Genomic DNA, 27892 nt, shown 5'->3' on the forward strand with positions numbered 1-27892 from the left:
GGTGAGGTAGAGAGAAAGAGGGCCAACACATGTGCTAATTAAAGAATCCAGTCCTTCAGCAGTGTGTGTTACTGAGAGCCAAGTGTTTCTGGAGGAAGGGGGACAAATGCAATTAAACATGTCATTTTCGAAGGACAGATTTATGTTGCTGCATGTGAAATGTGCATTGCATTCTTTCCTATACAGTAGAAGAGATGCTTAACTTATAAACAAGCCATAAGCAAGAAGATATTCATACAACTGTTTGAAGTTAATCATATAATTCATGGGCATACACCATTCTAGGAATGTAAAATCTGAACTTACTTGAGGCAGCTTAGAATAACTAAAATGAAAATAAAAATTAGCTGCACTTCTACATGAAGAAACCAGACAAGAGTCCACTTCAGCAAAGATGCTCATGCAGCTCCTGAAGGGCATCTTCTGAAAAGTTCAAGAGTAAAGTACTGTTCAGAGTTTTGTCAGGTTGTAGAGAAGAGAGTGTTGCTTTTAGCAGCTATTCTTGCCCACACTGAGTAATCTGTTATCCATCACCAGTCTCACCAAAATGAACAGAATTGCTTCTGAAGAACTAGAGGTTCTTCATACTGCATTAGCAGTATTTGCCCCTCTGTGGAAAATGTTATATATATAGATGCTGGGAAATGCATTGAGATATTTACCATGGAGAGAGGAAAACCTGTATAAAAGTTGCTGCTAATAAATATGTAATGAGCAGCTGTGGAAATGAAATTGGTGGAAGTGCATGAAGAGAAAATAGATAAAACTAATAGCAGCTGCTATTTTACAGGCTTAGGTTTGCTGAAAGTATGGATCTGTGTTACTTGAAAAATGGTATAAGTCTTCTAGATTAAGCAAGAGTCATGTGCAGTGGGAAACTCAGAATTTTAAAAATTCTGTGTGGATGCAGGGGCATAAAGGACCAAAATAAGGTCATGCATGCTTCCCTGATTCTGGCATTCCCTAAGCCACGAATGTCTAACTTTGCAATCTTAATGTTGCTTTAAACTGTTTTCCCTGTGTAGCTATTTACATAGTGACCCAAAGCACACATGACTTTCTACAGAAAATAGAACTGTAGTTGTCAAGTGTTTGCAGTCTAAATTTGTGGAAGTCACAACAGGAGTTAGTAACAAACAGTAGGGGTAGCTGTTAAAAACATACTGCTCGGTGCTTAGGTAGCTGTGGTAACCATAGTATGTTCCTAAAAGTAGATAGGAGAGCAGAATTTAGGTGGAAATACTACAATTATAATGAAGCTGAGAATCCTGGAAATATTAACTGTGACTATGTTGAATGCAATGCCTTTGTGTGATTGGATTTGTTATGGTCAAGTCATAAAGGACATGCACAGATTTGTGAAGATGCTGGCCCAGGCTTCAACAGCTTGAATTGGTTCCAAGTTTGCCAACAAATTTCCTTTGATATGATAAGCCATTTAGGGTCAGATTTTTCAAAGGCACTGAAACAAATAAAGTTACATGGAGGAACTTTTCAAAATGAAAAATCTCTGCAGGCAACTGTGGGTGCCCCAGTTTCCCACTTGGACAGTAGGTGTACTGTTAGTTGCTTGTCATGTGCTCCTACTGGTTTTTGCATTAAGTTCTTAGGATGGTGTCTTTTTCAGATTTTCACTGGAAACTATGAAGGTTTCCTGGTGTCGTGGTTTGACACTGTCCAAACACCAGGCACCAACAACAGCCACTCACTCACCTTCCCCTGCCACAGCTGGGCAGAGGAGAGAAAAAAAAATAAATGAAGGGTTCATGAGTTGAAGAGGACTGGGAGAAAACACTCCAAGGGCAGAACAGGCTCAACTTAGAAGTACAAAGTGAAATTATTACTAACAAAGTCAGAGAAGGATAATGAGAAGTAAAATAAGCCCTTAAAAACACCTTTACTTCCCCCAGCCCCTCCCTCCTTCCCACCAGTGATGCAGTGAGACAGGGGAGTGGGGTTTGGTCAGTGCATCACCACTGCTCAGGGAGAGGAGTCCTTCCCCTGTGAGACCGTGGGGTCCCTTCCCACAGGAGACAGTTCTCCATGAACTTCTCCAGTGTGGTTCCAATCTCATGAGCAGCAGTGCTCCCCATGTTCCTCCCATGGGCAAACAATCCTCCCAAAACTGCTGCAGCATGGGTCTCTCTTCCCATGGGGTGCATCCTCCAAGGACAGGCTGCTCCAGCCTGGAAGCAGGGCCCCCTCTCTGCACTGGGTCTCCCACTGGATCACAGCCTCCTCCAGGCATCCACCTGCTCCAGTGTGGACACCTCCCCCAGGGGCTGTGGGTGGATCTCTGCACCCCCCATGGATCCCCAGGGGCTGTGGGTGGATCTCTGCATTCCCCATGGATCCCCAGGGGCTGTGGGTGGATCTCTGCATCCCCTGTGGATCTCCTTGGGCTGCAGGGACACAGCTGCTTCATCACCACAGCCTGTGGAGGAATCTGAGCTCTGGTGCCTGGAGCACCTCCTCATTCTCCTTCTCCACTGACCTTGGTGTGTCCATGTTGTTTCCCTCACGTGTTCTCACCCCCTCCTCTTCTCTGGCTAGAAAAAACTGTACCCCACTTTGTTTTGATTTTCTTCTTAAATATGTTGTCACAGAGGCGTTACCAATCATCTCTCACTGGCCCAGCCTTGACCAGCAGCATGACCATCTTCAGAGCCATCAGGAATTGGCTCTGCTGGATGTGGTGGAAGCTTCCAGCAGCTTCTCACAGCAGCCACTTCTGTGTCCCCCCAACCCCCTGCTAGCAAAGACCAGGCCAAGCACAACCAGCACACCTGGGTTTGGTTTTGGCTCTAGGTTACATTTGGTTGGAGTTTCTCATGCTCCTAAAAATACATTGCCATTAGAGAGGATGATTAACTGTCCTCATTATGAATGAAAGAACCTTGACTTTATTTGGCTGTTTGAGCTCTTGTGCGTCTGCTTCCTTGAGGGGTGATATTTCTCATAAACTAAATGGCAAGTGGTGCTTCTTTCATTGTAACAGGGGCTCGCCTCTTGATTCAAATAACTTGTCAGAGATATGAAAGTACGGATTCCTTGACTAGAGAATTGATTGCATAGAATGTTTTGGCTCTCATGAGATTTGGCACTTTGTTATTTTCTGTGCATTATGTGCCTTTACTGTCCATACCATACCCATGCAGTTTTTGATGCAGCACAAGAATATTCTAGTTACTGTGGCATGTCAAATTAATAGGAAAATAAGGGAACAGTGTGATCAGTTGACACAGTGGCAATAGGATGAAAAAACAGGGCCTTGGGAGATTGTATCTGTATCATCCAGACTAACATCATACAGTAGATAAGAAGTTACAGGGTGAAATTGTAGCTCATTCAAACCACTGGGAATTTTGTGAGGGTTTAAAATACAGTTTTCTCCTTTAGGATATTACAACTGAGAAGAGGTCATCACGTAGAGAGGCTGGCCAGTGGAAAATTTTGGCAGCTGTATGAATTATTAGATTGTTGAAGAGGTATTTCTTTTTATGGGCATATGCCCATTAGAAGAAAAAATTGAAGGGATTTGAAAATAGCTCTGATTTGCAGTCCATTATATTCAAATTATAAATGCAGTATCAAGAAGTTAGAATCCAGAAAATATTGGAAGGTATGTAAGCTATGTAAAAGCTATATAGTAAATAACATTTGAGAGGTTTAACTGATGTGGTAATACCTTGAAAAGAAAAAAAAAAAAAAAAAAAAGGAAAACACCTTAGATGTAAAACTCAGAAGGAGGAGGGCCTGCATTCAGTGACACTTGAAACAGTTGTATCCTAGCAATTCCAGTTAATAATAATAATAAGCAAAACGAGTTAAGATGTAGTAGTTAAATGAGCCATAAAAATGAAGGGTCCATAATTTGTACGATATTGTGTCAGGTAATCGGATTAAAATAAACTAATGTTTGCATTTATTTGTGTTTAGGAGAAAATGAAGTGTAGCTGAGTGCTGATACACACATTCCATCCTGGAATGAAAATCATATTGTTTTGACTGCGTTATTTCTATATCCATGCAAACCATCCTCATCACTCTATAGTTTTTACCTCCTTAATGCAAATGGGGTTGTGTCATTTGAAATCAGGGGCTATAAGGCCCCTTGGAGAGTTAAAGAGGAGCAGCAATTTGTAAAAAAATGAAATGCAGCAGTCAGATTTAGGAAGAAAGGGCATTTTCCTTGTAAATGTTTTCGTAAGTGGGAATTTTTCACTGTGGTGTTTTGCTCATGTGTTTGGCAGTCACTTGGAATCAAGTGCAGACTTAAGCTACATTGTGGGCTTGGCAATGACAATTTGTGTGTGTGTGGTGCTTTAGTTATATTAGCCCTGGAGGCAGAGTTAACACTTGCAGTGGGACAAGAGTATTTGCAGTCATCAGAGAACTTTGCAGTCAGCTTCAATAACATCACTCCATTTTTTTCACTTTTTTTTAACATTTTTTTTGGCAGCAAAGCACTTAGTAGAACCATCTGTCTTTCTATTAGTGTTTTTGAGTCCTGTTTTGAAGCTTCTTCGCTTGGCAAAGTCGCTTTCATCCTTGGAAACCATTTAAAAAAAAAGTTCTGTGGCTTTTTGCCGAAGAAGAGTACTATGCAAAAATTCCGCATGGCTGTTCATTTTTGTTCTAAAAGAATACAGTTACTTTGTCTTTGTCTTAAAAAAACAAACAAAAACCCAACCCCCCCCTCCCAAAAAAAAACAAAAACAAAAAAACCAAAAAAACTCCACAAAACCTCAAACAAACAAAAAAACACATGAAGAAAAGACAGATATTGGACAGCTCTAGGATAATTGTGTGCAGATAGAGAACCAATCACATTTTATGTATTTTTTTTTCTCCCACAATTCAGTTGAAAATATGTATGCCTTCTAATTATAACAGGATCAGAATATGAAGAAAAATACTGAAGTAACAAAAAATGGATCAAACTAGTTCAGTGAGTGGAGCTACATCTACTCTATCTTCAGCCCCAATCCTAATCTCCCACTGCAAGAATTTCTGTCAAACAGTGCTCTTGAATCCATCCTTGAAAATTGTTTCAGACAATAAAGATGCACTCAGCACACACAGGGGTGTTGACAGCTCCCGGCATAAATTAAAAGGGATGGCAATCTCAAATTTTTATCACTGTTATGCCTGGTGATGGCATTGGGTGAACCAAGACATGGCCTGGTTTTTAAGGAGATTAAATGAAAATAAAGTTAGGTGCAAATGGTGTAATCTGAGCAGTGGCAGCCAAGGACCGGTGCAGGTTCTCTTTTGCCAGTTCTGCTGTCTGGGCAGTAATGAAGGGAGTAACACCTTCTTGCACCCCTCAGCACAGAAGGTTGTGTATTGATACTCTAATTGTCTGAGTTACTTAAGGCTACAGACCACAAAATAAATCACAGTTTTCAAAAGCGTATCTATCTCCAAAGGCTCAGCTTTACGGCGCCATTAAAAATCTAGATGAGCTCTCTTAAAAACAGAGACAAGTCTTTCTTTACTGACTGATCTGGTCCATACAGTGGGGGTTTTAAATTGAAACTAGTCATTTAACATTTTAATCCAGCAAACTTTGGGTTTCTCATCTGTGTGAAATACAGAGACAACTTCCATTTCTAGCAATTAAAAAGTATTAACGGAACTGGGTGAAAGCAACAGCAGTAGACATTGTGCCGTGGCCCACTTCCAGCTTGGATGACTAATTTCTGCATGTCTTAAGTCCCCTGCAGTATCCACTTACAATATAATATTTTCCACTTCCTGACTTGCATGGTTGTGTAGAGTTGCTGTGCAAAGTTGAGCGCCTAGCACTTCAGACATAGCTGTTTTATTTGTTTTATTTGTGAATAAAGTGTCTCAGCCTTTTTTCTGACCGTCCTGGAGACTTTATCTTTTCACATGTACAAGTAAGTGCATGTGTATGAGCACAAAAGTAGTACTGTCTGTGCTGTGTGCTACATATGCACTTATTTTTCCTTCTGAGGAGGTGTCTTTGTGTTTGAGCTTAGGGTGAAAGCTGCTGTCCAAGACAGATACTGCTACACAGTTCAATAAAAGAGAAGAAAGTACCCCACTACAGTCAGAGATAAGCAAGTCATCTTGAACTTTGGGGGAATAGCTAAGTGGGATGTAGATATACCTTTGTGAAATATTTCAGTTTATTTTGGATTAATGTAATTCATATGAAGTGTTTGGTAATGAAGATGAAGCTCAACAGTTGATGCTGCTGGAACACCCCAATATGAAGAGGTGTATTCAAACCAGACCTCTCAGACCAGAAGTGAAAGAAAGCATATTACCAGACATTGTCCCCCCCAAAAAATTCTGTGTTTGATTTTCCCTCTCCTGTTCAGCAGGTCCAGGGTCAGCTGCCTCCATTAATGATTCCCGTATTCCCTCCAGACCAACGAACCCTAGCAGCAGCTGCACAGCAAGGATTCCTTCTTCCTCCTGGTTTCAGCTACAAGGCGGGATGCAGTAAGTCCTGTAGATTTTTTTAGCTGCAAGTGGTTATAGGGCACAATTTCATGCCAGCCTGTATAAAAATAATACCTCATCAATGGAGAAAGCCATTAACTTGCAGAGATGAGTGTAAAACAGAGGATTAGTTGTTACAGTATGAGAAAAGCTTGTCAGAGATGAAGAATGTGTTTCAACAAAGCAGCCAAACATCTCACACGAGAGGTAGATTTGTGCACCTTCTCTCTGACAGGTCTTTCTGACAAGTGAACATGCTCATGACCACAAACTTGCATCTGAAGAGAAGCTATTTGAAACTTCCCAATAAATTTCAACACTGTTGTAAGAAAACATGTTTTTTCCCCAAGCAGACTGATTGCTATTTGTGAACCGGGGGCCTATTCTTCACACAGAACTCACATTAATCTCAACAGAGGTTCTGAACAGAGATCAAAGATAGCATATGCCTTTCAGTTTGATGGACTAACACAAACTCTGAGGATATTTGTGAGAGCCTAACACTAAAAAATATAGCATCTACTTTTTTAATCTTTGAAAGATTTGTATTGTTCTTTACACTCTGTAGATTTTTTTAAAAAAAAATTATTTAAGCCTTCTATAGGATTTCATGTTCCTGTCAACATGATGAGAATAAATACAAGTTAAGAAATAATGAAGGAACTTTATTTCCATGAATAAACTTAGCTAGAGCATGAATTTCATAGACTTGTTTTCATGCACTTGTATAACTCTTCTGCCATCAGTTTTCTACTCAGTTATCCAGGGCTTGCTTGTTCTGCCCTTCTCTGTCTCTAGAATTGGTGTCTGTTATGTCCGTGTCACTGTATCCATCTGTATCATTGACTAACTCATTAATTCATCAGTTGGTTTGAGTTACTCAGCACTTGACACTGCTGCATTTTTGTAAACCTAGCACATAAAAAAGATATCTTTAGTTAAGCTGGCTTAGCCCACAATTTCAGATTTCTTTCAGCGTCTGACCATCATAGACACATTACTTGAGGACTCAGTTTCTTTGGCCACTACAACTTTTCCTGATATTTTAAGACTGGGACCACTATTGAAAAGTACTGCTCCAAAAACTTCACATCCCTTAGCAGCTGCAGTGCCAAAACATAGTCTCATTCAGTTCTTCCAGTGATTTCACACTCAGTCTCTCTTGACTGGGAGAAGCAGTGATTCACATTACAGAATGTGTAACTGTAAGCCACACTGAATATGAATGCTACCATAACTGTAGGTCTGGAAAAGGTCAGGAAAGCACAGTTAGACATATCTGGCAGATTTCATTAGTTCCATGTTAATGAAGTCCAGTTTGGATAGGGGTTGAGGTGGTTTTTTCCCTTCTTTGTACTATATGCACATTAGCTCCATGGTAATTCTGTAGTTCCTCACATCTATGAAATGGGTATGACATTACATGTTTGTGTAACCTTGAAAATTAAAAGGCAAAAAGAGCAAAGTTTCTGCTGCTTCTGGCAGTAAGGCTTGGAATTAACATTATCCCAAGATGTAGGACTGAGCAGAAGCCGGTGGAAAAAGACAGCTCTGTGTTTGGTGATTGCCTGGCATGTTTGGCTGAATTTGACTGAGAAGCTGAAGAGAAGTGATAAGTAGTCCAAAGGGTTTCCTTTCACTCACCATCTAGTGTAAACAAAAACATACACATCTACTACACCTAGAAAGCTTCACCCAGCTGCCTTACACCTATGTCTTCAAACCATAATATGTCCACATCAAGTAATGTTTTTGACAGTCCATTAAAACATATTTTTCCCTTTTTTTTTCTTGCCCTACTGCATGTCAGTCCCCTCGGCAGAGGGGACTGTAAACCAGAGAGCTTTGGATAAAATTTTAAGTGTCTGAGTGATTTAGGAGACTAAACCTTCCTCTTAAGAGTGACAAAGACACTAGGATCTAAGTCTTAGGGGTATTTACCAAATTCTTCTACAGCAAACTTTAGTGCAGTCACCTTTGCTGGTTTGAACTGAGCTGAAGTGGGTTGTTGTAGCACCAATATTGCAACAGAGAATGTACAGCAGATTAATTTGCTCAGCATCTAAATGTGTTAAATGCCTAATTTTCACTGAGTTTGCTTTTGGGAGCAAAGCCTTTCTAGGAACTTCTGAAGACCCCAGTAGCATCATCTGTACATGGCTGCCATTCTGTGTTTTAAAATTAATTTATGTGCCAGATGAAAATGAGATCTCGCTTCTGCATCTTCCCAGTCCTTTTGGAAAACCTGCCCTTCTTTCTGGACTGATTACATTTTTCAGAATCATTTTCTGTGGCTGGTTGATAGAAATTCTCTAGTGATGATTCTATTATTTATTAGCATTAACAACCTGCACGTGGGAATGATAAAAAACTCCATGTGACAATTCAGTTTCAGTCACAAAGAACAAAAAACTATGGAAGTTTTCACATACTGTTCCTCAAAAAAAGTGAGATTTGAAAGTTTGGGGGAAAAAGGAAGAGAGAACTATTTCAACAACCAATATTTTCATAACTAGCTAGTGATGCAGAGTTCCTTGACTTTGAATCTCTGTTGGAGACACTTTCAAAGGGACATTTATACTGTTCTGCACCCTGCCCCTGTGAGAAGTCAGATCTCCCAAATGGGACTTATGAGCCAAGCTTCTTGGTTAAGGATTCTCAAACTTGCTTCTGTCCAGGCTGGGACAACAAGGACTCTGTTAAAATTGTTTAAGCTGAGGTGGTTCTTTTTCATGGAAACATGTTGGGGAGGGATTAAAGAAGCAGCCTGGTCACAGAGGAACCTTTGGCAGGGGACTGTGGTTGGAGCTGGTGGGTTCCAGCTATAGCTGGAAGAGAAAGTGTAATCCAGCCTCAGGGTCAGCAAAAGAGAAGAAATGATGAATAGTTGTACTGCTGGTTTATTTTCATTCAGCTTAGATAATAAAACCTAATTAACTTATTCAGTGCTTTCTGATTCACCTGCACCTCCCAAGAGAGCATCAAATGTAAGTCTCCCAGTGGTTTCAGAATGTGTCTGTAGGAGGATTTCCTCAGGCAGTGCTCACCAAAGCACTCGTGACTTACCAGACAGGCTGGAAAGGAAGAGTGCTGTTTTCCCTACACATACTTTGTTTTCTGAGCATTTAAGCTGAAGATAACACAAAAATAATTGTAACAGTTAATAGCAGTGGTCCATTTAGACTCCTGTCATGGCAGATACCTAAGGAACACTAGAAGAGCAGGGCAGAAGTGTACTGGTACTTTATCACCCATCCTTTGCCAGGTTCCAGGGACTGAGGACTCAGGGACCTTCTAACCCAGTGGTGGCATCATTCTGTGATACATTATTGAAAACAAAGAGTTTTTCTCTGCTTGTTTCCAGCCTGATTGAAAACATTCTAGAGAGATGAAATGCTAAAAAAAATACAGCAATATCAGTCTCTATTATGTGCAGAGCAAATGATTCAATTATGCTTTTCCAAATACTTTTCAAAATTGGGTAAATAAAGGGAGGAGAGGGGTAAATATTTTCTCTGTGGTTACATGGCAGGTCATGGTCTTTGGCTTCCAATTTGATGTACTACATATCCTTTTCTTTCTTTTTCTCCATAGCAGATCACGCTTGGGAGTGGCTTGGGTTTTCATTTTGTTTTGTTTTTTTAAACAGATGGTTTGCATTACATAAGGGACAATTTACACAAGTTGACACTTCCCCTTTTTTCTCTATGGCATATTGTGTGGTGGTAAAGTTGGCAGAGATGAAGGGAAGAACTTCTATTAGGATTATATCTCAATTTGAGAAAAAGATTCATAATCTGTGGTTCCAGTTATTTTTTTTTAACCTCCATACCTAGATAAAATTGCCTGTATAAAATATTTAGTATTATTGTTTACAACCGAGGTACTTTCACTTATGAGAAAAATTAGTTGGCAGTATGTGATGGGCTATATTGTCCCCAGTTAGCAAGGTAAATTCTGACTACATACTTACTTGCCCTATACTTAGTTATTCATGCAGTGTATGCTATTTGAAATTTAAATTTTTCATGCAAACATCTTTATATGTATTTTATTATATGCATAATATGTAATTTTTAGATAGATATATAATGCACATCTTTTTATTTAAGGGCTGATGTTTCAAGGTTAGTTGTTAACTAAGTTAGTGACTGGCAGCATGAGCAAATTTTAGGAGCTGACTGCCATACTCCAGCTATTTAAACTGGTTTTAGCAGCAGGTGAGCACCTTCCATTTCAGCTGATGCTGAAATCAAACAGGGTCTGATCACTGCATTTCCCAAAGCTTCATTTGAGCTCCACAGATTGGCTCAGGTCATTTAACCCTTCCTTTCTTCTCATCCCATAACCTTATCACTCGTTATTCCTGCTGTTGCTAGTTCAGCTGTACTTATGGTACTTACCAGATAATAGACACAACTCCCAGGATTTTAGCAATGGCAAGGGAAATGTCAACTTTGCTGGGGTCTGAGGAGCTGTTGCTGTTGACTTCACTGAAGTCAAATTTCACACCAGATGATACAGATCTGCTAGGGCCACTCTTAGAAATAATTAGAATTTATTTAGTGCTAATTAATATTTGAGAAGTGCTTTGAAAGCATAAAAATGGTGCAAGTGATAGAAGAGAAGAAGTTCTGTATTGTGCCCTTTAAAAACTGCATAGTTCTGCCTCTGAGCAGACTGCTCGTCAGTCGTAGGTAGTATGATCTTTTTATTAATGCACATATGTATGGATTTGTATGTGGAATATTAAGGCATGGCTGTATCTCCTGTATAAGAGATACTAAAGGGAATGAAATAAAGGTTTGGGAAAGCACAGAGGACTGCTTCTGGGGACTGAGATACAAGAAAGACAGAAGGAGTTAGGATGAGAACAGTGTTCTCTGGGTCTTTTTAACTAATCTAAGCATCAGCATGGACCAGGTCAGAATGTTTCAATGCTTCTCCATTTGCAGCACTGCACAGAGTGGCCCAAACTTGGATGGGTCTTCCCTATTTAGTGATGCTAAGCAAGATTAATTTAGGAAACTGCACTCCAGCACTTCTTAAAACATTTGATCATCCTTTTAAAAGGGAAAGGAAGTGTTGACTTGTACCTAAAGCAGTGTGGTGTGTTCCATCAGTCCTGAGGCTTTTCAGGATGATTGAAGCTTCCATATGATTTCTTCTGTAGAAGATGAAGAACAATGTGCCTTAAACCTAAACTAAGGTGTGCAAGAAATTGAATTATTTGCAGATTTTTAGGGTTTCTTTTCTTTTCTCAGGAAACAATACAGTTTGGTTTGTTTTTTTTCAGGAAACAAACAGTTGACAAGTCTCTATTTCCAGAAATGGGAAGTATATTTTTACAGGTTATTGGCAAATTCTTAGGAAAGCTTCTAGATAGTCTTTTATTTGCTAATATCTCTGTTATTTTTATAGTAATATGACAAATTTTAGAAACAAGAATTGGGGTTTTTTTGCCCATTTGTCCTGTCCCCTGTGGATAATTTGTTGTAACAAATCATCATTGTGTTTTCAGTCAGATGTCATCAACACGAGGTTTTTTGAAAGCACTTTTATCACTATTTCAACCATATCCAGTTGGGGGGGGGAAAATATGAGTACACAATGGGTACATTTTATATGTCTTACATATCAGTTTGTTACTGCTGGAAGTGTTCTAAATAAAATAATTCACAGAAAGTTATTGATGAAATATCTAATTACCTCTTAAAATTGGCAAAATATGAGAGATTAACAAGTCAAGCCTAATAAAATTAAAATATGCTGAATTTACCATTCATCTATGTTATGAACAATAATTCTGATGTCTGAGAAAAATGAAGCTCTCACTTAATTGGTTCCTCACATAATACAATAAAATTAATGTTTAGGAGTTAAATACCATAAACTTCCTTTGGGAGAATTGCTGATGTGTTTCTGTTTTTCAGCAAGTCACATGTTTCATTGTTTAATAGAGTATCATGTGGATTGTCTTATAATTTTACTTGTGCTCAGTGTCCATGTTTTTGTCTTCTAAAGAGACTTGAGTGCTAATTTCTGATTTAACTGTGTCAGCTGACATGCAGGTCATTGACAATCACTAAATCACAAGAAAAAGCTATTGGCATTGCTGTGTTCTTATCAGAATTTTATCAGAATGACAAAAGTAGTTGTGAAGACCACATACTGCAGCTTCTTTATAAAGATGCTAGTTGTCTTCCAGGGCTACTGTTTATGCCTTGGAAAAGAATGAGCATATGACTAAACCCTCATATTCCCCCCAGGATAAGGGAAGAGTGGAAGGCATTGTGGATAGAAGCAGCAAGAAGGAGGAATTGTTGGTAACAACTTTGCCTCTCAGCATCCATGAAGATTGTGATGGTTCTGTAAGGATGCAAAATATAACAACACTACTGAAGACTGTTTCTAAATTAAAGAATTCCATAGCTCCCGATCTCTCTGTGGCTTCTCCTAATAATTCTGATGAAAACAAAGCAGACAAGCAAAATGGCGGGGACCTGTAAAAACAGGCTGGTAGTTTCAGCTCAGTTTCTAGGCCATGAAAGATGTCACTATTTTTGTCATTCTGATAAAATTCTGATAAAAACACAGCAATGCCAATGAAGATGTTACTTCACTATTATCCGTAGTTGGGCAACAAATAAAGTCTTGTTTTTTTTAATTCATGAGTATGTACAAACCTTTATGGAAGTACTTTGGCTTTCCTTGGAAACTGGAGTTTTTGAATAAGTGTAATTTATTCAACAGATATAGAAAAAAAAATTAAGAAATGTGTGCCCTGAAATAATAGAAATATTCTAGTTGGAAGGGATTTCAGAAGACTTGCAGTCCAACCTCTTGCTTCATGCTGGGTCATTAAGGAGATAGAATCAGATTACTCAGGAGTTTATTCTGTTGGGGCTTGCAGAGCTCCAAGGACAGAGTGCATAACCCTGTTTGGACAGCTTGTTTCAACATCTGGCTGTCCTTGTAGGGAAAATCTGATCCTCTCTTGATTCACATTATGTCCATTGGCTCTTGTCCTCCAAGCAAAGCCTACCAGAAGGAGCCTGGTCTGTCTTGTTGATCACCTTTTGGTGGTTGGAAGGCTGCTTTTACATGCTTCCAAACCTATCCCTTCTGTAGGCTGAATTGTTTCTCTGAAACACAAAACAGACTAATCTCTCAGTCAATATTGTCCAGATCTATCCTCAGAGAAAATCAGGGAACCAGTTTGGATTTCTTTTTGGAAACTACTGGTGGTGTCTTCTTCATACTCCTTATTAATTTAAATCCATAATCCCTAGAGGCAGAAGTCAGGAACACTGCACATGTCTTTCACAGCCTCCCATTACTTTCACTGCATGTCCAGCATCACACCAAGAAAATGAAAGGAAAATGAGGTTGAGAATAAATAAGTGGGGAGAAGAGATGCAGTGCCTTACCTGTCAGTTTGCCATCAGCTGTGATTATTCATTATAAATAGACTTAAGTGATAAACTGATTCTAAAATTATTGTGGCTTTTTTCTAGAATTTGTCAAAAATGGGGGGAAAAGAATATAGAATTTCTTTTCATTCAACAGAATGTGCTATAAGAAAATAGTTATTTTGGTATTTTTCACATGATTTGGTTTAGCATACTGGTCCTGGAAATTATGATTTAAGAGTTAGGTTTTCACAGAATCACAGAAACACTGGGTTGGAAGAAACCTTCAAGATCATCGAGTCCAACCCATGCCCTAACATCACGACTAAGCCATGATGGCACCGAGTGCCACATCCAGTCTGTTTTTAAACACATTCAGGGATGGTGACTCCACTGCCTCCCCAGGCAGACCATTCCACTACTTCATCACCTTTTCCATAAAAAACTTTTTCCTAGTATCCAACCTGTATTTCCCTTGGCACAGTTTGAGACTGCATCCTCTCATTCTGTAGTTGCTGCCTGGTGAAAGAGACCAACCCCACCTGACTACAGCCACCCTTCAGGAAGTTGTAGAGAGTGATAAGGTCACCTCTGAGTCTCCTTTTCTCCAGGCTAAACAACCCCAGCTCCCTCAGTCGTTCCTCACAGGGTTTGTGTTCCCAGCCCCTCACCAGCCTCGTTGCCTCCTCTGGATGCGCTCAAGAGTCTCAACGTCCTTCCCAAACTGAGGGGCAGAACTGGACACAGAACTCAAGGTGTGGCCTCACCAGTGCTGAGCACAGGGGAAGAATGACCTCCCTGCTCCTGCTGGTCACGCTATTCCTGATCCAGGCCAGGGGCCATTGGTCTTCTTGGCCACCAGGACACACTGCTGGCTCATGTTCAGCTGGCTGTCACCAGCACCCCCAGGTCCCTTTCTGCCTGGGCACTGTCCAGCCACACCATCCCCAGCCTGTAGTGTTACAGGGGGTTATTGTGGCCAAAATGCAGGACTCGGCACTTGGACTCATTAAACTTCATCCCATTGGACTTTGCCCATTCATCTAAACTTTCCAAGTCTCTCTGCAGAGCTCTTCTCCCTTCCAACAGATGGACACACGCTCCCAGCTTAGTGTCATCTGCAAATTCACTAATGAAAGACTCAATACCCTCATCCACGTCATCAATAAAAATATTGAACAGGACTGGCCCCAGCACAGACCCCTGAGGGACACCACTGCTCACTGGCCCCCAGCTGGATGCAGCACTGTTCACCACCACTCTCTGGGCCCGGCCATCCAGCCAGTTCCTAACCCAGCACAGAGTGCTCCTGTCCAAGCCATGGGCTGCAGCTTTTCCAGGAGTTTACTGAGGGAGACGGTGTCAAAGGCCTTGCTGAAGTACAAACAGGCAACATCCACAGCCTTTCCCGCACCTACCAGGAGGGTCACCTGGTCATAAAAGGGGATCAGGTTGGTCAAACATGACCTACCCCTCCTAAGCCCACACTGGCTGGGTCAGATCCCCTGTCCATCCTGTAAGTGCTGCACGATGACACTCAGGACAAACTGCTCCATTACCTTACCAGGTACTGAGGTCAGGCTGACTGGCCTAAAATGACCAGGATACTCCATCCCACCCTTTTTTGTGAATGGGTGTTACATTGGCCAGCTTCCAGTCATCTGGAACCTCACCAGTGAGCCAGGACTGCTGGTAAATGATGGAGAGTGGTTTCACAAGCTCATCTGCCAGTTCCCTGATGACCCTGGGATGGATCCCATCTGGGCCCTTAGATTTATAAACATCCAGGTGGCTCAGCAGTTCTCTGACTGCCTCCTCCTGGATAACAGGGGGACCATTCTGCTCCCTGACACCATCTACCAACCCAGGAGGACAGCTGTCCTGAGGACAAGCCGTCTTCCCACCCAAAACTGAGTCAAAAAAGGCGTTGAGCACCTCTGCTTTCTCTTCACCTGCAGTTACTGAGTTCCCTCTCGCATCCAATAGAGAGCAAAGGCTGGTCTTACCCTTCCTTTTACCATTAATATGTTTGTAGAAACATTTTTTATTATGTTTTACAAAAGTTGCCAAATTAAGTTAGAACTTTTAAGTTAGAACTGAGCTTTGGCCTACCTAATTTTTTCCTTCATGCCCTAGCAACCACCTTAAATACTTCCTGAAAGACCTGACCCTCCTTCCAAAGATGATACGTCCTCTTTTTATTCCTAAATTCCTTCAAAACCTTGTTGCCCATCCAGGCTGGACTGGATTTGCCAATTTGGATTTGTCAATTTGCCTCATTGACTCATCTTTTGGCACACAGGGACAGTCTGTTCCTGTGCCCTCAAGATCTCTACTTTGCAGCCCACCCATCTTTCATGGACTCCTTGGTTTTTAAGTGCTGCTTCCCAAGGAAGTCTCAGAATAAGTCCCCTAAATAGGCCAAAGTCTGCTCTCCAGAAGTCCAATATAAAAGTCTTATTGATGTTCCTCCTGATTTCACAAAATACCGAGAATTCTATAATTTCATGATCACTGTGCCCCAAGCAGCCTCCAACCACCACATCTCCCACCTGCCCATCTCTATTTGCCAACAACAGGTCTAACATAGTCCCTCTCCTGGTGGGCTCTCTCACCAGCTGTGACAAAAGCTGTCCCCAACACACTCTAAAAACTTCCTGGGCTGGCTCTTTTCTGCTGTGTGAAGTTCCCAGCAGATGTCTGGCAGGTTGAAGTCACTTACAAGAATAAGGGCTGGAGATCCTGAGACATTCTCCAGCTGCTTAGAGAATAAGTTGTCGACCTCTTCTTCCTGGTTGGGTGGATGATAACAGACTCCCAGTGGGATGTCAGCCTTGTTTGGCCTTCCCTTTAATTCTTACCCACAGACATTCAACATCTTCATTACTTTAAATACTGATGGCATCAAAAGCCTCCCTAATATAAAGGACCTCCCCTCCACCTCTTCCCCCTTTCCTGTCTCTTCTGAAGAGCTTGCAGCCATCCAGTGCAGCACTCCAGCTGTGTGAGTCGTCCCACCACAATTCTGTGATGGCAACTACATAATGGCTTTGGTGCTTCACCATGGCCTCCAGCTCTTTCTGTTTGCTACCCATGCTGCATGCATTAATATACATACACCTCAGCTGGGCTACTGATTTCACCCCTAACTCAGGCTGACTACCCTTGGGCCTGTTTCCAGACAGCCCAGCTGCAACCCCTCCCCGCTTCAGACCAAGTTTAAAGCCCTCTCAATGAGTTCTGCCAGTTCATGAGCTAAAATCCTTCTGCCCTTAACAGAGGGATGTAGCCCATCCAGTTCCAGCAGGCCAGGTGTTGAAAAAGCTGCCCCATGTTTTGTTTCATTCTCTCCATATTCTTTACACTGTTTTCTTTTCTTCCACAATCTCCAACTTTTTTTTCATTTGCTGTCCCTGAAAGATAGGTAGGAGAAAAACTGTGATTTTTTAAAAGTCATGGGAAACAAATGCCCTACTTCTCTTCTGGTATCCTTTTCTTAAGAGAAGAAAATTTCAGGAAAAAAAAAAAATCAGTATTCTATTGTTTCATATAATCAGGTTCAACTTTAAAATCCTGTCAAAACATTATAATTTACATTAGCATGTAACTTGATTTATATAGCAAGTAAGACAATTGTGCCTGCTCTGAAGAGCTTGCAGCCTGTCAGGAGACAAGACAAGACACTAGGGGGGATTACACCATGAAGGAGAATAAATGAGATGAGTGACAGAAAAAGGAATACAAAAAACATCTTAAAGAGTTTTGGTGAATGGTGCAACAGACATAATGTTAACTCTGTGCTTTATTTTCACTTTAAAAAAAAGTCTTAATGTTTTTTAACTTTAAAAACTCCTTTGATAAAATTTCGCAAAACATATAACTGGTTTAAGAGCCATTGTTATATTTTCACAGGTACAGAATCATTTCATACCCATGTAGCCAGTCAGTTGAAAATCAAGTTCCTAAAAACACAGCTTTTATTTTGTGTGTTGGGACAGGATGTCCACTTGGCTCTGTACCACAACTTAACTTTTGCAGAAAGGTGTTCTCAGTACGGGATCATAGGAGAGTTCATAGGAAGAGAGGTTTGAAAGTGAATGTACTTCATGAAAAATCCTCTCGTAAGCAAGATCTTGGAAGATTATTTTGGGCAAGGATGAAGGTGTGATTTGAAATTGAAAGAAGTAGCAGTGCATAAATTATCAGGAAAGAGGTTCTGGGTATGTTTGTGGAAGACGGACCAGAAGAAGAATAGAGAAATAAAGTATTGGCACAGAATTGAGGATTCAGCCTTGTGTTCTGCCCTGATGCACTGGCTTTGCCCACAGTGGGCACCAACACCTCTAATACTCCCCCTCAGCTCCCCCAGGCTGACATTTCCCCTTCCCTTCTTTAGCTGCTGCATCACCAGTGCATAAATCCTGTGTTCTCTTTATGTAGCCAGTCTTGAATAATTCTGTTCTTCAAAGTGATGTCACCAGCTAGCTGGGAAATGATTATATATTAGACAATAATACATCAGCTAATGAAATAACTTTTACCTTGTTGTCACCATAAAAATCTCAGCCTTTGATCTGCTCCAGATTTTACCATATGGCCTACTAAAGAAAAACAACAATAAAACTTCTCTCTGATGCTCTGTTTGTACAAAAAGTCCACACATAACAAGAGACATAGTTTGGAACACGAAATGACTGCACAAAATATTTCTTTTGGTAGCTGAAAGATGCTTCTGCCTGCATGCATTCTATTAATAATGAATTTTGTAAATGGAAATGTAATATGGTTGGTTGAGATTTTATTAGTGTTTTCAGTGGTACAGACTTATGAATGGCTTGGGAAATACCTATTTCTAAGAACTGTATGACTTTTCTCACATTCCTGAAATGTTCCTAGAGCTTGGGAAAAAAATGTAGCCACTTCTTACATCTAAAAATAAGATATTTACTGATGATGTAATGAAATAATTAAGACATAGATTTCCCAGATTTCAGAATTACCTGAAACTACTTAGTCAATAAATTCACTCTGATATGGGAATAAATTTAGGGATAGTAGAAAGATGCAGTATGTTCTAGAGTAACAGCAAAAATATGTATGTATCAGGTAAGACCTCAGCTTTGCTAGTATTTTGAGGGCTGGCAGTTGCTCCTGCACCGTGTGATGTCAGTATGTGAGTGCTTGGCATCTTCAGAACCTTCCTTGGGTCTGAAGTGTCTGAAGAGTTGTCTGTGGGTCTCAATCTTGGCTCTTCCACTGGGCTATTGAAGGAAATAGTGGGATTTATGAAGTAGCATGATGGAATGAGGCTTACCACATGCGTGTGGAGAGAAATGTGGGAGAGTGCATGGAAGCTGATATTTTAATATATGTCTTTTAATACAAATCATTCAAAACAAGAAATTTAATGTGCTCTAAGAATCAGCATCCTACTGAGAAACTTTTCCTTTGTTCTTTTTTTTTAGTTGAAAAATCAACAATTTTACCTTCTTTCATGGCTGTTTTTTGATCAGAATGTCTTCTTTAAGAGAGACTTTTGGAATGATGCTGAAATCAACCCTTGGGCTACCAGTGGTGTGGAAGCAGCTAAACACCATTGTCCCTGACTCTCTGACCACTGTTTCATTTTTTTCTGTGTCTTCATATATTTAAGGCCCACTGCTTAGGTCACAAAATAGAAAATGTTGAGTAAGAAAAATTTTTGATTAGGTCCATGATAGGAAAAGGAAGGTGGGTGCCTCAGAAAGTAAAATAAAATTGGAAAATGCAAAACAATGGCATTCTCTGGGGAAGAAAAAGAGTGCCAAGCATGTCAGGAAATCTGTTGTCCATTGATAAATAAATAAATGGAAGTGTTGAGGCCTGAGGCTGGTGCCAAGACACTTGGGAATGGGAATGCCTGGGTGGACATTCTGGTTTGCATTGCTTGGCTGGTCAGCCTTGAAAGACTGTGATGCTTCAGTCAATAAAGCATTACTGAAGATGTTTTTAAATATAGACATGCACAGTTATTTAAGTTAAATATCTGTTAAGATGTTTTGCCAGCCCAGTTTCTGCTGGTCCTCCATTACTAGAAGTTGTGGTATTTAATTCTTAACAGGATGAGATCAAAATCCTTGAATGAAAAGGTCTAAAGAACGTTACATTATAAAAGGGGAAAATAAACATTAGCCATTTACCTGAATGTGTATACATCAACACAGCTTATTTAAAAATAAATATAAATTAAAAAATTAATTAAAATACTAATAGTTAAATATAAAAATAATTAGATAAGTTTATTTGCCTTTCTTTTCTGTTTCCTGTAACTTAGGCTTGATAACATTTGAAACTTTACTTCAATAATAATTATTAATGATTGTACAGAACACCCTGCATTAGCTCCTTAATTGTCTTTTTTATTTTTTTGCCCAGTTCATTCAAAAAAGCACAATAAAGGGGAAAACTTTTAATCTGCCCTTTCAATGAAATGTACAGCAACATTTAGGTAGAGTCTCCTTAAAGAGTGTTCTGCTATTTCCATAGTCTTATTTCCAGTGGCTGTTTTTGTGCTGCAGAAATCAGGCATGCCACCACTACATAGGGACATAGAAATGCTATAGTGAGCCTTATTTTGGTGGAAAGTTTCAAAACATTTTATCACTTGAAGAAGCAATATATGTAACATTTCTTATTGTTTTTGTTAGTTTTCTTAATGGATTTGTGGATAGGGTAATATGAAGTTTTTTTTAGCAATCAGATATGTTAGAAGTGAATGAAAGCGAGCTCTCAATATCATTAAAACGTGCTGGTGTCCATCTTAATTTTTGCTATTTCAGGTAATTTTCCTTTATAAATGCCTGCAATTTTTGTTCAAATCTTTACTGGCTCCCTTTATCTCATTAAGCACAACGCAGTTCTTACTAAAACTGTAGTAGTTTCCCTTCAGAAACAAAATTGAATCTCAAGTCATGAAGTGGAGTTGGTGCAGGGATTTCAAAGGCTTGTATCTGATTTCCTTAGCTTCACGTGCTTTTTCCTGTTGTAGGATCAAACCCTGCCACTAAAGTGAGATAATTTTTTTCCTCGCCTGAAAGAAAACAGTAGTCAATTGAGTACCATTTCTACCCTGCGTGAGGCTCAGTTTACTAACAGTGAGCAGAGTTTAGTTAACTTCATATTTCGGACAAGCTTGTAAATTTGTTCCCTTCTAATGCTGTGATCTTATCAAGGTTGTACTGTTTTCCTTTTCTTCTCCTCCACCCCCATCTTCTTTCTTTCCTTTTTTTTGAAGTGCAGCCTTCTGATCAATGCGCACATTTTTTTTCCATTTCCCTAAATACATCATGAAAAAGGATGAGGTTTCTGCCTTAATTGCTTGTGCCTTTTATTCACATTCCTCTCTCAGCCAGAATTGTGAAAAGAGTGTTAGTAAAAGGCTGCACAATAGAGCTTTTCATTAGGCCTCAACAAGGCACACAAAAGAAGGCTTTTGGAAAGAGTGAATGCAGGACTTTAATTTGCAGGTGGAGAGTAGATAAAAGGTGCTGACGCCTCTATTATTCTCTTACTTAGGTGACCCCTACCCCGTTCAGCTGATCCCAACTACCATGGCAGCTGCTGCCGCAGCAACACCGGGCTTAGGCCCACTGCAACTGCAGGTAAGTCCCAGCACAATGTAGAGGAGCAAAGGTTAAGTAAATATGAAAACCAGTTTTCTCTTCCTTTGGAACACAGTGCAATTAACAGGGATTTTGGGGCTCTTCTCTTCACATAAAATTTGCATCTGAAGCGAAAGAGTCATCAAAAGAGTCATCAAATGATAGCACATTTTCCTTTTACCTTGCTGGGAGATTTCGTTACTTTTTTGTGTCTCTGTTGTCACTTTAACTGCTTTTAGGTTTGTACTTTGAATTTCCTCAGAGCAGTAAGTTTGCTTTTCTTACTGACATGGTTTAACCCCAGACAGCAACTCAGTCCTACACAGCAACTTGCTAACTTCCCAAAAGTGGGATGGGTAAGAGAATCGGGAAATACAAGGTAAAATCTATAGTTGGAGATGAGAACAGTTTTGTAATTGACATAGCATAAAATACAATAATAGTAATAGCAACAATTGTAATGAAAAAGAGAGAAGAAAAAGAGAGAACAATTGCTCTCCACGTGCTGACCAGTGCCCAGCCTGTCCCCAAGCAGTGGTTGACCCCTCCTGAACAAGTGTCCTCAGTTTATAAACAGAACATGATGTTCTCTGGTATGGAATATTCCTTTGGCCAGTTCAGGTCAGCTGTCCCAGCCTTGCTGCCTCCCAGTGTTTTTGTGCAGCTTCTCACAGACAGAGCATGGGAAACTTGAGAAATCCTTGATTTAGGGTAAGGACTACTTAGCAACAACCAAAACATCAGTGTGTTATCAAACATTATTCTCATCCTAAATCCAAAACACAGCACTGTACCAGCTACTAAGAAGAAAGCCAATGCAATCCCAGCTGAAACCAGGACACTTCTCCATTAGATTGTTCTCATGCAGGCTGTAAAATACCAAAAGGAAATGGATTGTCAGGCAGAAAAGCTGTATCCTGACAAGCACTTTTAAACTGCTTAGAAGTTGTTAACATGATTATGTCCTTTTAGGCCATAAGCTCTTCAGAGCAAGAACTGGCCCCTCCTACTGTGTTTTATGGTACCCAGAGCATTTTAGGCACTGCTGTATTGCAGATAATTAGTGATTATTCTGATTTAACATAGACAATTAGAAAACAGGTGGGAAGATAGTAAAGGGTTTGAGGTTTTTTTCAGCTGCATTAAAGAGTTGACCTGGTAGCCAGATGTATCTGATTCAGACTGTCAGTATTCTGAATTTTGGAGGCATTAGGGTGTCCATGGGTCTTAATGATAGCAAATCTTTGGATATTCATGATCAACCACACAACTCTTGTCAAGTCATTGGAATTAAGCAAATGTCCATTGTCACACTGTGAATTTTGCTACCTGTTGTGTATGCTTGGCTGGGAGGATGAAGCCAAGTAATATTTGGGACTGAGAGGAAATCAAGATCCAGATCATCTCTAACTCTGTAAAGTCTGGATTGCCAGTCTTTCCTAGAAACATAAAGAGCCCCAAGCTCTCCATTGCAAACACATCTCCCTGCTCATTATTATTTGCCAAGTCATGTGGCACAGCAGAGATTTATACCTGCTTGGAAGGGCTCAGCATTTACAACTGGGATGCATGAAATGCATTATCCAGCTCAGTTTGGCCTGCATCAGTATGAAGTAGATAGACATCAGATATTTCAATTGTTTGGCCAGTGTACTGGAGAGTGGGACATAGTTCCGGGGAAGATTTTTTTTTTTAAATTTTTTTTTTTTTTTTAACACAGCCAGCAGAAGTTAGCTGAGTTTCACAGAAATAGCTGCCAGTGTGTAAGCTGAAACATTCCATGCACCACAGAGGTTAATACATTCATTCCTATTGTGCCTTTGTATGAAAAGCAACATTGTCTGTGTGTTAGTTTCTGATTCTCTGAGTTACAAATACTGTAGGCGGCTTAAGAATCCTGGGAGCCATATAAGTCATCCCTCTGAAATTAATTTTGAGGCGCAACGTCAGTATTGATAAAGTGCTTATAATAGCCAAACACACATGAACATCCATATGGAAGAAAGAGGGAGGGGAAAAGGAAAAACAAACATGGAGCTAGCTAGCAATGCAAAAACAACAGTCTGATTCTTAGTTTTGCAGTCATTCAAGCTAGTCCTAAAATAATGCATCAGTGCTCCAGTAAGATGGTGGGATGGTTTACTTTCATTTCACCACCAGCTTTGGACTGCATCTATGCATGCTGTGGGCTGAAGTATCCTGATTAAAATAGGCCTTATCACAATAACAGTTTTCTTGTTGAGAGGTGGGCTTTGTGCAAAAGTGACAGCAGTCATAAATGTTCTAGGATGAGTTTAGGTTATGGAAAAGTTGAGAACCTCAAAGGCCTCTTGTTTCTGTGCAGGGAATGTTAAAATATTGACCAAATTTACCTATGTTGTTTTGCTACATGTCTAGAATTAGAGGGAGAGTTTGGCAGCCGGTCAGTGGGAGAGGCTCAAACTACTAACTTAGTAGACTCTCTTAAATTTTTCAGATCTGATCTCTTAAGGGCATGCATATGCTAGAAATAAATTGAAGCTGATTTTTCTTGATGTCTTAACAGTGATTTTTAGCTATCATTGCAATCTATCTGATAAAAATTGGACATGTCTCTTAACTTCTGGTGCCATTTGAAAGAATCAGGCTAGATTTGCTTCTTGAAAGCTTTTACATACAGGACTCAAAACGGATGTTCACCTATGCTAACATGAATGGAACTCAGCTTAGTTGCTAGGCTAGAAAGACTGTGCCTTCCAAACTGTTCAAATTCATTTTAGCTCAGTGATGACTTTGTTGAGTCATAAAGAAAGATTCATTATGTTTTTGGTCCAAACCCACCTTTAATTGGCTTTGCAGTCTCTTTCAAGGAGGAACTCTTCTTACTTCAGACATTCCCCTGCATTACTTACAATTCTGGTGTTCCCTACACACCCTCTGTCATCTGGTCATCAGACAGGAAAAGGTCAGAAAAGTTGAATGTTCCTTCTTTTCTTCTTTCTCGTTCCTCCCTATCACTCATCTTTCAGACTTTGTGTACTTAAAGTAGGGGAGATCAAAGGACCTGACACAATGCTCAGTTTGTTGCTCCCAGCAAAATTCGATACACAACATTATCTCAGTGAAGACAAAGCCAAGGAATTTTTCTTGTTTGTTTATGTAACAATAAACACGTCTTTGTTATTTCACTAGAGAATTTTAAGTTGGGTCATGGCTTTAGTAGTGTACTGTGAGATCAACAGGAAGTACTTTTTTTATCCCTGGTTGTCAAAATTGAATTTTTGTTTTTGTAAGTGAAATGCACACTGTTATTTATAGAAGAACTAGCACCTGATTGTTTTTCTGTGGCAGAGAAACTCTTTGTCAGTGAAAATGTAATCTCTCATTTTGAAATCCCCTGTTGGTTCGCAGTGACAGCTTTGTAATCCGAAGCTCTCCGTTTCTCTCCCCGCCTTTTGAGTCCCCACTGGGGTGTACAGATTCTGTCATCTGATATTTGCCACAATTAGCCATGCAGGATTGCCTTGATTTCCAGTATCCACAGAGAGACTAATGACTCAACGAGAATGGAAGCTAAAGCTTACATTGTTAGATGTTGTAAAGGAAGTAGATGGATGGGGCCATGTTGGAAAAGCTGGAATAACACAGTTCAAGCTTGAACCTGTCCTCTGATAAAGTACTAGCAGCTCTGTGTATTCACTCATTCGCACTTTTAATGATAAAAATGCTGTTTGGGGGGAAAAAGTTGTTTTAGCTTTCCTCTGTTACTGAGAAAACTCAGTCCTGAACATTACTGAGGTAAAATCCCTCTGGGTGAGCGCATGGATTTCTTACGTCAGTTTTTTCCCCTCATAAACATCATCTGGTCTTGTTCTTCAAGAGTGGTGCAGGATGGCAATTATGTTTCAAATAAATGAGAAAAAGACTGAACATAAATTGTCACTGTGTTTTACTGAGTAAGGCTAATGACTCAAAAGTACTGCTGTATGCCTTATATGAGCATGGTGTTTTCCTATATTGCTCAGCGGACGAGGGAATTAAGTTCCTCCATCTTGAGGATCAGCATTCAGAGCTGTAAACATAGATATGGTGTAACAAGTATTGCACAAACTAAGCTGAAGGGTTTATTTCTGGTACCAGTCATCTTGGGCATGGCTAAGTATAAAATAGATGTTTTCATAAGTCTGAGCAAATTCTTTATAAAATTGTATCTGAAAGTTTCTTTTCTGATAAGAAGTATTTTGTGAGTAGTTTCTGAGCATTGGGAAACAAAGGAACTGATCACAGAATGTGAAAACTGAGAGGAATCCGTACCATTGGGAGTGGGAATGGTTCAGATTTCCCAGATTGCTTGTTTGATAACCCGATAGTGACAACAACTGATTAATTGGCAGTAACACAAATGCTGTATATACCCATAACAAAGATAATGCTGGATGAATAATGGCAGCTGCCTGTGTAGTCTTACTGTATGGACATTTTGTGGTCTGTCAAAACAGTATAGCAGTCTGATGTAATACAGACTTCCTGAAAACATCTGCTCTTGGAAAAAAAACACCCCAAAAAGTTTGGTGTGCCAGCATGCAAACTTTTTTTCCCTCTTCGTCTTAGCATGAAGCAGGACTTCATAGTTATTCGTGGTTGTGTTCAGCATCATGTCCAAATCTGTCACTGTATGAATCAAGAGAACCTCCCATCAGTGTCTAAGTGTGAAAGCATCTTAGCTGGGTCTCAGTTCTGAACACTAGTCATTAGGAGAGTCCTGTATTCTCTGTTTGTGTAAAGATGATGAGCATATTTAAACCTTAAACAGTCTGGCCAAGTTTTTTAGTCTCTACTTCCTATATTAAGTACTTGGGTCAATTAATTTTTTCTTACTACAGACCTATTCTCTTAGTTGTGGGGTAAGATGCATACCAAGGACTGAATTTAAATGGCATTCTAAAAACTGGACCACAGTTTTGGAAATATTTGGGCCTCAAGCAGGCACTGATGTAAGACAGCAGATTTTGAGTTTGAGGGCTTTGCAAAGTTGTTTATCCTGCTGTATTTAGGCATCAAATCAGTAAAAATTTTCCTTTGGAAAACCTTGCTCCTAAGTATCTTAAGGACCCATAATCACTGGAAAGAGACTTTAACAAGTGTGCAGTTACTGATCAGGAGGCAGAGTGTTCCAGTGGTCATGCAAAGAATTCCATAAAACATCTGTCACCTATGAAACAAAAGTAAAGCATGAATTAAAAGTAAAATTAAAGCCTTCTCAATCAAATACCTTTTTGTTTTTTCTTACATACCAGCTTCCCATTGGCTTCTTCACCATTGCAGGGGTGAGCTACCTATCTCCACTTGGCAATTCAGGCTATTTCTCTTAAGTAGCTTCTTAAGTTTTGTTTGAGATGTTGCTGAGGACAGAACTTCCCCCTGCTCTTAAAGAGATATTATTATATTGTCATGCATTAATTGTCAAGCATATGTAATAACTGTTTTGGGTTTTTTTACATATCTCTTCCTGATTTCTTGCTGTAATCTCTAGATATAACCGGTTTTGCCAGATTAAGCAGTTGACCATCCAGTGTTGCAACACCTCAAATCTGTGAGAGAAGACACATAAAGATGTAGAAACACTGTAGTGATGAATCTGAATATTGAAAACTTTATTCTTGCCTTGTTTGGGGGAGTCAACTTGCGAGAGCTGCAAAGGCACATTAATTATTTCTGGTGCAGGAAAGTCTAGCACCCCATTATTGTCTCCACAGAATGTAGCCAAGAGATGGTAATACTTCATCCATTATTCATTTACTCTGCAGTCTGCATTCGTGACCTCTTTGGGATATTACTGTAACCAGTTCTTTGCTTGCAAGAAAGTAAACTGTTTCTTAGCAGTGCAAGGTTGTTTTTTCTATTTTCTGAGCAGTGTCTTTCTTTAAATACCATCTAAGCTGGCTTTTCAACACTGAGAGTTAGTATCCTTTCCCTGTTAGTTTTTTTACTTTACCTGTTCTCATTAATTTGACTCTGATGTCATTTGTAGGGAATGAATCATTAGTGCACAGTTCAATTACAATATTATAACACTCATGAAATCCACTTAAGTATAAAAGTATAATAAAAAAGTAGAATTAGTTTTTCACTGTGAGCACACACATCTGGGAGAAAAAAAAAACAACCAAGTACATGAAAAGCGACATTTCTCATTGCATTAAACAAACGATGGCAGTTGTCCATCTACCATGAGCTCAGTGTATGGCTGTGCTGTTTCTTATGGCCATCACAAATAACAATAATAAGAGGAGTAATAAAGCAACATTTTTTGTTGGATGACCTTTTAAATAGTTTTTTTTAATTGTTGCACTATGCAGATTCTGTATTCCCTACTTCTGTGCA

General features: G+C 39.8%; 1 protein-coding gene across 12 annotated transcripts in view; it reads left to right on the forward strand.

Annotated features, from left to right (window-relative positions):
- Positions 1-27892, forward strand: part of SOX5 (SRY-box transcription factor 5) — a 604370-nt gene that overhangs the window by 496334 nt on the left and 80144 nt on the right. For 9 of the 12 annotated variants that reach the window (XM_014256070.2, XM_014256071.2, XM_088055169.1 and 6 more), the window contains 2 exons: positions 6354-6477; positions 21444-21529. In XM_014256070.2, the coding sequence (XP_014111545.1) occupies positions 6354-6477; positions 21444-21529 (210 nt within the window). The remainder of the gene's footprint in view (positions 1-6353; positions 6478-21443; positions 21530-27892) is intronic. The other 3 variants (XM_005526982.3, XM_088055175.1, XM_088055172.1) reach the window with 1 other exon arrangement.

The sequence above is a fragment of the Pseudopodoces humilis genome, chromosome 5, assembly GCF_049639895.1.
Source record: "Pseudopodoces humilis isolate 2021_Gansu_Grassland_sample_001 chromosome 5, ASM4963989v1, whole genome shotgun sequence".
NCBI classification, from domain to species: Eukaryota; Metazoa; Chordata; class Aves; order Passeriformes; family Paridae; genus Pseudopodoces; species Pseudopodoces humilis.